The sequence below is a fragment of the Trichomycterus rosablanca genome, chromosome 15 (assembly GCF_030014385.1).
Source record: "Trichomycterus rosablanca isolate fTriRos1 chromosome 15, fTriRos1.hap1, whole genome shotgun sequence".
Taxonomy (NCBI): Eukaryota; Metazoa; Chordata; class Actinopteri; order Siluriformes; family Trichomycteridae; genus Trichomycterus; species Trichomycterus rosablanca.
The window spans coordinates 5591793-5602394 of NC_086002.1; the positions used below are offsets into that span (position 1 = coordinate 5591793).

A 10602-nucleotide genomic window follows, 5' to 3' on the forward strand; every position below is an offset into this window, starting at 1 on the left:
TTATATTCAACACATGTAATATGAGAAACTACTATCAGTCCAACTCTTGGTACACTATATTGCCAAAAGTATTCGCTCGCCTGCCTTCACACTCATATGAGCACTTTGTATTTCTACAATTACTGACTGTAGTCCATTTGTTTCTCTACATACTTTTTAACCTGCTTTCACCCTGTTCTTCAATGGTCAGGACCCCCACAGGACCACTACAGAGCAGGTATTATTTAGGTGGTGGATCATTCTCAGCACTGCAGTGACACTGACATGGTGGTGGTGTGTTAGTGTGTGTTGTGCTGGTATAAGTGGATCAGTCCACTCACTGTCCACTCTATTAGACACTCCTACTTAGTTGGTCCACCTTGTAAATATAAAGTCATAGATGGTCGCTCATCTATTGCTGCTGTTTGAGTTGGTCATCCTCTAGACCTTCATCAGTGGTCACAGGACGCTGCCCACGGGGCGCTGTTGGCTGGATGTTTTTGGTTGGTGGACGACTCTCAGTCCAGCAGTGACAGTGAGGTGTTTAAAAAGTGCTGCTGTGTCTGATCCACTCATACCAGCACAACACACACTAACACACCACCACCATGTCAGTGTCAATGCAGTGCTGAGAATGATCCACCACCTAAATAATACCTGCTCTGTAGTGGACCTGTGGGGGTCCTGACCATTGAAGAACAGGGTGAAAACAGGTTAAAAAGTATGTAGAAAAACAGATGGACTCCAGTCAGTAATTGTAGAACTACAAAGTGCTTCTATATGGTAAGTTTTTCAGGATGAACTCAAGTTCATATGCATGTGAAGGCAGGCGAGCGAATACTTTTGGCAATATAGTGTAGATTCCTGACCATCACATGGGCAGTTGTAATGAGGTGGTCCTAATACTGTATTTTGGCTCATTTCAGTCAGTTGGCACCCTGTCCAGGTGGCACTGCGTCCATCATGACCTTGACCAGGATTATTATACTGAAAAAATCCCATTTACTGCTAATTTAAAGTAGAGCTTTGAGTTTAACTACAAAAGCTGCGTGAACATTTAAAGAACCCGGGTGGTTGTGTTGAACCAATCGTAGTCACTGTACTCCTCCATACAGAGAAACGGTCCGCCGTTGTTGCAGTGGCGGAATGGATGCCGTGAAAGAAAACGCCGTAAAATGATGCTGTACTTTGTTTATTTCTGATAAGGTAAATAGAATTACATGCTTTAGGTTTGAGTAGTGTAAATAAATGCAACTGCGTGTTGTGTTTTTGCGGTCCTGACCTGCGGTACAGAAATACGCTAATAACGACGATTTGAGGTCGTGTTTCAAATTGCACTTCACTCCATGTCTAAGTGCACTATTCAGGGTAGTTTATGTATTGCATACAAGCCCTATGTAGAACCCTATACGTTTGTAATGTAGCTATTTGGGATACGTACTCTTCTTGAGCCTACACTTGCTAGCTAGCTTTAAAACATATTGGTGTTTTATTTGCGCTTGTTTTGATTTGACGTGCTGAAATGCTGGTTACTTTTATAAACATTTTCCTGCGTTTTAATGATGAAACTGTTGCTTAGTTAGCTGTTAGTTAATCAGCTACAGTGGCGACCAAAAGTCAGGCACCACTGGTATAAATGTTTGTTTTGTATTTTGTCTTCAAATGAATTCACTGATTTTTAATACAAATCAAATAATCTGCATTACTGTATGATTATAACTGAATATTGGGAAACAATGTACACGAATTTTAGAATTTCTTAGTATTTGGTAGGTCCATATTTATATGGGTGAACAATGGCTGCAAACGAGCTTTTGATGAGTAGAACAAATCCACCTGCTGCAAGTGGTGTGAGGATGTGTGCTTAATTGGAAATCTGACCATTTGTACAAAATAATGACATGATCACTTTCATAAATGTGCTCACTTGCTTTTCAGTTAGAAATTCTAAAATATAGGTGTCTTTTTCTTATGATTCAACTTTTCACTCATTGTATAATTGAACCAATGCCCTTCTGGCAGCTGTATCCTATCCTCTCTCAGCTTTTGTGAGCAGCTCCTTAGTTCTTACTTTTGTTACAACACACCTTAAATACTTGAATCCCTGGGTGTTATTTATAACACATCAAATTAAGGGTCGTTTTTGAGTCCACAATGGTTTAATCTTGTTGTAACCCAACTTTAGGTCCTACAGTTGGCAGCAGGTTTTAGGATCAGCAGTAATATGTAGGGGTTGAATAATTGTAGCATAAATATCCTAATATTATGGGTGACATGATTCCCAGGTGGAGTGGTCCAGGTCCTTTCTGTGTGGAGTTTGCATGTTTTTCCCGTGTCTGCATGGGTTTTCCTCCGGGAGCTCTGGTTTCCTCCCACAGTCCAAAGACGTCCATGTGAGGTGAACTGGAGATACAAAATTGTCCATGACTGTTTGACACTAAAAACTTGAACTGATGAATCTTGTGTAACCAGTAACTACCTGTTTTGTCATAAATGTAACCAAAGTGTAAAATATGATGTTAAAATCCTAATAAATAAATAAACCCTGATATTCTAATATACTGTATAATTCATTTTTTGCTGTATTATTCAACTGACACAGACTTCTAAATCTAGCTCTGCAGAGTTATAAATCCTTAATTTTCTTTTGGGGGTTGAATATTTTCAAATGCAGCTGTACAGTTCAATAGGTTTGTTCTATCTCTAATAAATCTTTATATCCATCCTTTTTCAAACCAATTTTCATTTCCAAACTTCAATTTTTGTAGAGTGAATGCCCAGATCCGTGCATGGTGATGGTACTTGGGTATCAGGGTAGCATGTGTGCCTTGAGCCCTACCTTCCCTCCTCTCAATTTCACAACCTAATGCTCCAGAATCAGGCGCCCATAATAATTATACTTTGTTTATTGAAAATCAGCTGGTCAGCTTGAAAACTAGATAACATCATTTTTTCTTTTCCTTTGGCAGGTCTAATGATGCGCCGTCACTGGCTGCTGGTTGGAGCTTGCGGATGGGTGCTGCTTATCCTCATGTTTGTCAGCAAGTTCATCAACTTTGGTTTCAGAATGCCTGATGGTACTGGTCACTCACCTCATTTGCGTAATCAATAATATAATTATACTTTAAATTAAAATCACTTGTGTTCTATGCTGTAACTTTCAAATAACCTCTTTATCTTGGTTAGTGTTGTTTTTTTTATCACATTAAGGTGTAATTATTAATGTGTAATGTCCATTTGTCCTATTTTTCAGACTATGGAGGAAGGGCTGAATCGTTGAACTGGACCATTCCATCCTTAAGGACTATGAAACCTTTACTCAATCAGCTTCCACAAAATGCAGCATCACAGTCGTCTCCGACGGTGTGTCACTGTTATTACTGCAGATTAGATCACTAGAGCTTTAGAAATGATGTCTGTGCTTTTGAGTTACTAAATATCATATGTAAGGTGTATATTTTTTAACTATATGAGAAATCAGTGTCAGGCTTGAAGCTAGATTTTTAATGTGTTTTTACTATATTAATCCCTGGTTTATTTTCAGTTCTGTATGCTTTGTATAAACAGGAATTGACGTCACTATTCAACCCTGAAAAACAGTCTTTATAGTGTGTGTGTGTGTGTGTGTGTGTGTGTGTGTAGTCCTCAGCCCAGCCAGATGAGGTTGATTTCTCAGATTGGGAGTTGGTTATGAGGCAGCGTTTACAGCTTCTGTCCACCGTTTGTAAGAACTCATCACTCTGGAACCTCACTCACACATCTGTACGCAAGTTAGTCCTTGACCGCATCTTCGTGTGTGACAAGCACAAAATCCTTTTCTGCCAGACGCCCAAAGTGGGCAACACACAGTGGAAGAAAGTCCTTATTGTCCTTAATGGTAAGAAGTTTTGTTTGGTACTTGCTTTTTTAAAATACGTTTAGACGTTCTAGGTTTTTTTTTTTTTTCTGTATGTCTTCACAGTGTAAACAGATCAGCCAGATAAACTATTATGTATTTAAAATATCTGCATAATGTCAAATCAGAACAATATTAAAATATGCACAGTAAAATTAACCATGAAAATAGGATTAAGTTGTCTGACTGAGTATGACCATGTATTTTAAACACAATAATTTGATTCTTTTTATTTTTACCCAACACATCCTGGTCATGGTTGTAGTGGTTCCACCGGGACTGGACCCTCTGGACACAAGGCAGGAGTACCCTGGAAAGGGTGTCAATCCATCACAATAAGCCACAATTTGGCCAATAAGCCACCCTCCCCAACCCAGACATAGCTGGGTGGCCAATAGCACCACTGAGATAAAAACCCGCATCTACATTTACATTTTCGCATTTATCAGACGCTTTTATCCAAAGCGACTTACACAATGAGCGGAACACGATGAGCAATTGAGGGTTAAGGGCCTTGCTCAGGGACCCAACAGTGGCAACTTGGTGGTGGCAGGGCTTGAACCGGCAACCTTCTGTTTACTAGTCTAGTACCTTAACCACTGAGCTATCACTGGCATCTAGTGGATTAGTGCTGCACCATTCGATCATCTGACACCATTTTTGAATTATGCTTTCTTAAATGTGTTAACCACCTCACAGACTTGGACTGTATGTCATCAGTTATCTGTACACCTAATTTGTGCCCAATGTGTTGTTTCAGGAAAGTTTCCCAGGGTTCAAGATATACCTGAGAATTTGGTCCATGACCATGAGAGGAACGGTTTACCTCGTCTGTCCTCTATGAGTGACGCAGAGATCACAGAAAGGTATGAAACAGTTGTTCCTTTCACATCAGGCTCTTACAGACTAAACCACGAGTTCATGGTGAACTTGCAGTGTGCACCTTAAAGAAGTGCTTTGATCATGAAGTCCTTCAATTATACAAATTTTTTCATTACTAAGCAGTCCGATGCACATATCCTGACTGTCTGAACATACCCACTGGTTTCATTAAAATGACCCCCTTTATAATCTGTAAGTGCTGGAACATTCCTTTCATATTTTAATACAACGTTTAAAAAGGTAACTTTTTGCTTAAACCTCATTTCAGATTAAAGACCTACTTTAAGTTCCTCATCGTCCGAGACCCCTTCGAGCGCCTGATATCTGCCTTCAAGGACAAGTTTGTGCAGAATCCACGTTTCGAGCCATGGTACAAGCACACCATCGCCCCTGCCATCATCCGCAAGTACCGCAAATACCACCGTGACTCCTCCGGCAGCGCCGGTCTTCACTTTGAGGACTTTGTTCGGTATTTGGGTGACGAGTCGGGTCAGAAGCAGCTCGACCGCCAGTTCGGAGAGCACATCATACACTGGATAACTTATGTAGAACTTTGTGCTCCATGCCATATTTCATATGATGTCATTGGGCATCATGAGACACTCGAGCAGGACGCACCGTATATTCTAAAAGCTGCTAAAATTGAACATTTAGTGTCATATCCCAGCATCCCACAGGGCATCACGCATTACAACCGGACTAAGGTGGAGCACTACTTTTCTGGAATCAGCAAGCGGGACATCCGGCGCCTGTACACATCCTACCAGGGTGATTTCAGCCTTTTTGGCTACCACAGACCAGATTTTCTGCTGGACTGAGGCAGAATTATGTCTTTGGGTTTGCTATAGAGGCAGAGAATGGCCAGCAGGAGGCGTTTCTTTTGTATTAACAGGTTTTATGTTAAGATAAAACCTTTTTTTAAGAAAGAAAGCTGGTCTGTGACTTTTGAACATCACATTAAAATGGTCTTCCTGTGACTGGGTACATGTGAACCAAGGCATGTTACACTCCTCAGATTAGTAGAAAAATATCGCTCTTTTTCATGTTGTGAAAACAAACTAAGTTGCATTTTGTAATGGGCCACTTAATCATGTAAAAGAACCATATTAAAATTATTAACAAACTATATATATTTTTGTTGTGGGGGGTGGGTATTAAGCACATTTTTCTTAGTTCTTAAGTTCATCAGCATTAACGTGTCTTCCAAAATTCCAGCCCTTAATTGCTAGTTCAAATCTCCAGACTTGAACTTCTGACATGAACTTCTGGCCTTAAAACCTTTAAACTGTGGCGTTTACTCAGCATTACAGAATAAAGTCTACAAGCACACAGCGATGCAAGCAGTCAAAAATTGCTGCTGATTCGGGCTTGTGTCCATGGCCTTCTGAATGGCACAGTAGTAATAATTGGCTCTGCTTTCTGTCTGGTGGTGATGCCATTTCACTTCCTCCTTTAAGCTGACTTGAAAGTTGATGCCCTTTTTATGATGTGCAACCCCATTTCTAAAAGTGTCTCAGAGGAAGCATGTGCTAGCTTTCACTCGTAACTATTGTGTATTACGAGAGACTCGATTCATCAGTGGGAAACGGAACACACTACAGTTCTTTACTTTGGTTATTTATTTATTCTTTTTTGGTAAGCTGATTGTATTTTATTTAAGATGGTCCACTCTATTCCCTTACACATGTGGAGTAATACCACAAGCAAAGCCTGTTAATTTCTGTATCTAAAGAAAACTTTCTGAAAGTTTAGAAAAAGTCCTCATAATGCAACCTTGCAGATGAAAGAATGCAAAATTAGATGCAGTTGGGCTCAGCATTCTTGGTGACTTACAAGTGCAAAAGTCATAAAGTATCAATCTTTTTCCCCAGTAAATAACTGATTTTGGATTTCCTTATAGCACTGGTTGCTTTACAGGGGAAGTGTGTTTTTCTAACTAAGAGCTGGTTTACTAAGAATTTCCAACATAGATTTCTAATAAACATAAAAAATGTCTCCAACTGAATGTGAGTGTTTATTTGCTATCAAACATCATGTTGGAATTACTGTAATAATATTTTTGTAACACATTTTAATGTACCAGCCTACATGTATGAGAAATTACTCAGTAACTAAAACAGTTCAGGTTGAACACATACATGATTAGTCTGGGTTTAATTATCACCCATGAACACTGCTCAAAAAAATGAATGGAACACTTCATGCAAATCACACATTAAATCTTAACAAACGAAATATTTAACTGAACTGATGTACATTGTGTAATTTGTTGAGAACAAAACGGTGTAACAGTGATCAGTGGAATCCAAAATCATTAACCCACTGAGGCCTGAATTTGCATGAATTTCAACTGCTGATGTGACTGATGATGTGATTTAGTAGTGTGTATGGCCCTTACAGTGGCCTGTATGCTCTCCCGATAACGTTTGGGCATGCTCCTAATGAGACGGTGGATTCTCTGGGATAGTTCAAGTAGCCAGGGAGTAACTGCTCCTACTTGTTCTAAATACATTTCAAGACAAAAGTCGTGTAACTTTGGTAATAGCTTTATCCCAATTCATTATAAGGGCTCTAATTGTGCTTCAGTCAGTTAAGTTCTGTCGCCCGTAAATGCATGTCTGTTCTCAACCACGTCTGTGTGGTGAACCAAAGAAACCCCTAAGGGCATTGCTCAGTTCTCTGTACCCTCTTGAGTATCTGTCTTTACAATATTGCCTGGTGCCACGTTGCACTCGCTGGATAGTCTCTCTTGTTCTTTTAAATGGCCTGTATGTGCTGAGTACAGAATCTCAAAATCGAATCAGTAAGGATAGCTGCATAATTTGAGCACAAAGGAACGACAGTCTAACAATAAATGCTTTTACTTTTTGATTTAAGCTGTGATTCTCTCAAAGAACTCACTTTAAAAATGCATTCAGTCCAAACTGATATTTGCCTTTTTAATGCTTTAAAATGACTTCATAGACTTTTTGTCATTTCAAATAGACTTGTTTATGTTCTGATTACTCCCTGTGTGTGTAGCTCCCTGTGGCCACAAGGGTTTCTTCCAGGTGCTCCGGTTTTCTCCCACAAGTCCAAAGACATGCAGTCAGGCCAAAAGACATGCAGCCATCAGACCAAAATAGAGCTTTTCAGATTGCTACAGCACTCCAGATTGTGATCATGTGCACTTTTATGCTTTAGCCTAGCAGTTAAGGCACTGGACTGGTAAATGAAAGGTCACTGGTTCAAGCCCCACCACTGCCAGGTTACCATGGTTCGGCCCTTAAGCAAGACCCTTAACCCTCAATTAGATGATATACTGTCACAGTACTGTAAGTCGTTTTGAATTAAAAAGTGTCTGCTAAATGCTAAAAATGTAGGCACACACCTGGGTCTATAGGGGTCTTAACAGAAAAAGAGGATCAGGGAGGAGAATACAGGAGAGGAAAGAACAGTACAAGTCAAATTCAGTCCATTTAGTGTAAATACTAATAATAAACAAAATGCTTCACATAACGTATTAATTAGAATATAAAATAAAAAGCAAAGTCATATTAACAGAATATTTAGGAGCAGTACACTGGTGCTTCTCTTTAAACGTTTGTGAGACTTGAAATTTTGGTCTAGTTTAAGTTTAGTTTAGGCTGGAGGGCGGATTTTAGACAAACTTCAAGCTGCTTTGATTTGGTGGACCTGGCAACCCTTCCCATGTGTCCCATAACAAGTCTGTTTACATTTTAGCTGTTAGCCTAGAGTACGGATCAATTATATATATTTTTCGTTGTTTAACCATTTAGCTTAGCCAAATATCAAGCCGTATGGCTTAAAAATTGTATTATTAGTGGTATTTAGTGTTAGCTGAGTTCAGCATTGAATGTTGTCCTGTTAGCGATTAGCATTTAGCTTAGCGATAGGATAGTGGTGATATTTCGTCTCGGATTTAGTGATTATTGTACTTTAGTTTATGATCTAACGTTTCATTTATTTCTTGTTTAACGGTTAGCATTAACTTAGCTTGAGCATCGCGTAGCGGCTATCATTATATATTCTTATTTATTTAGCAATTAGCTTAGCTTAGAGTTAGCTATGTTTTTAGCTTTCCTGCTAGTGTTTCCCTGTGGTGCCTAGTGTCGTTTTTGGCCGTGTGTATTTGTGTAATTCAATACATTTTGATGATGTTCTGCCACTTCTCCTAGACGTATGTTACAACAACCTCATTAACCTCAGCTTTTATGATATAAAAGAAGTACAGGGTCAATAAAATGTAATAAACATCAAATCACGTGACTTTGTTTGGCCAGATCTACTGTACAGTGGATCTGCCAACTGTGATCATGTCCCGGATGTGACTCACTCGCTCTCTTCACTGCTACTTAGAGAGGATTGATAGCTCTTTTCTTCTTTTAAGTGATTAAACAAAGCCTGGGTTAAACTAATCCCTTACACAGCATAAAGTTGAGTCAGGAGATTCACACATTCATTATTTTTTAAATGTGTAATTAAATAGTGGTGATGGTTTTTGATCCTGGACTTGTGCTAGTGTAGTTCACCCAAGAGTTCAAGAGAGGCTTTATTGTCATTTCAGCCATATACAAGTACATATTTACATTTTCGCATTTAGCAGACGCCTTTATCCAAAATGACTTACAGCAGTGTGACAGTATACAGTCTGAGCAATTTAGGGATGAGTGCCTTGCTCAGGGGCCCAACAGCAGCAATCTAGCAGTGGTGGGGTTTAAACCAGTGACCTTTTAATTATTAGTCCAGTACCTTATCCGCTAGGCTACAACTGCCCATATTGAAACTAACGACGTTCCTCCAGGACCAGGGTGCAACACAGAACAGTACAATAAATACAGAACACATTTCTAATCTAAAGTAATTGAGAGAGACAAGACTAGAGACAAGTACATGGTACTGAATAAATGATAAGTGAGGTATATATTTAAAAAAAACATTCTGATATACAGTTAGCAGTGTAGTGTTTTTATAGCACAAAGTTTGACCCTGAGATGCACAGACCCACTTGAACTATACAAGACCACAAGGTCTAAAATGTAAAGGTCATAAGAAACAAAAAACATTAAAAACTTTCACAGTTTAAAAATCATAATGGGTAATCCAACATCCATATCGACAAAAGTATTGGGACAAACTTTTTAATTCTTCTTGTGTTTCATTCAGTCCCATTGCCACAGGTGTATAAAGAACTTTTAGTTATTTGCCATTTAGTCTGCCTGTACAAACATTTGAAAAAGAACCGGTTGTTCCAAAGAGCTCACCGAATTTAAGCATGGTACTGGAATAGGATGCCACAGTTACAAGTCAGTTAGTGAAATCTCTTTGCTCCTAGACATTCCACAATTAACTGTGAGTGGTATTATTGAAAAGTGGAAGCGTTTAGGAACCACAGCAACTCGGCCACATAAAGCTACCCTCTCTGTTAACTTAATAACTGCACAGTTCCAAACCTCATCTGGCATTAACCATGACTATAGCTGAGGATAGAGATGTCTTTAGTACTTGATATGTTTTTATTTGGGATCTTTTGGAACTTTTTGGGCAGGCTCTGAGATCTTGGTAGTTTGCCTTTTGGGTAAGGTGCCTGGTAAGCTGCGAGAGAGTGTTTAGCACACAATCCCATACTGGATGGATTCACCACTGTTTTAGATTTCCTCAGTTCGGAGATAATAGCCATCAGAGGTTTAATGATTCTGAAATCTGAAATGGCTTTGTTGCCTATTGCCGGCTGATATTTGTCAACAGTTTGTGTGTTAGATTGTTGTATATAGTTTCTGTAGCGGTTTTAGCGTAATTGCTTGGTTTTATGGGTTAGGTTTAAAATAAGTAGGATTTATATTTTA

The 10602-nt window shown here is 39.1% G+C and overlaps 1 protein-coding gene across 2 annotated transcripts; it reads left to right on the forward strand.

Annotated features, from left to right (window-relative positions):
* The first annotated feature begins 1101 nt into the window (after positions 1 to 1101).
* On the forward strand, positions 1102 to 6745 carry chst10 (carbohydrate sulfotransferase 10). Of its 2 annotated transcripts, none has more exons than XM_063010436.1 (6): positions 1102 to 1185; positions 2949 to 3056; positions 3233 to 3342; positions 3622 to 3856; positions 4635 to 4740; positions 5025 to 6745. In XM_063010436.1, exons 2-6 carry the CDS (start codon positions 2954 to 2956, stop codon positions 5572 to 5574), a joined length of 1104 nt encoding a protein of 367 aa, XP_062866506.1. In that variant the 5' UTR covers positions 1102 to 1185; positions 2949 to 2953; the 3' UTR covers positions 5575 to 6745. The 2 variants fall into 2 exon arrangements, with proteins under 2 accessions (XP_062866506.1, XP_062866507.1); XM_063010437.1 differs by lacking the exon at positions 1102 to 1185 and adding an exon at positions 1574 to 1609.
* Positions 6746 to 10602: the final 3857 nt, after the last annotated feature.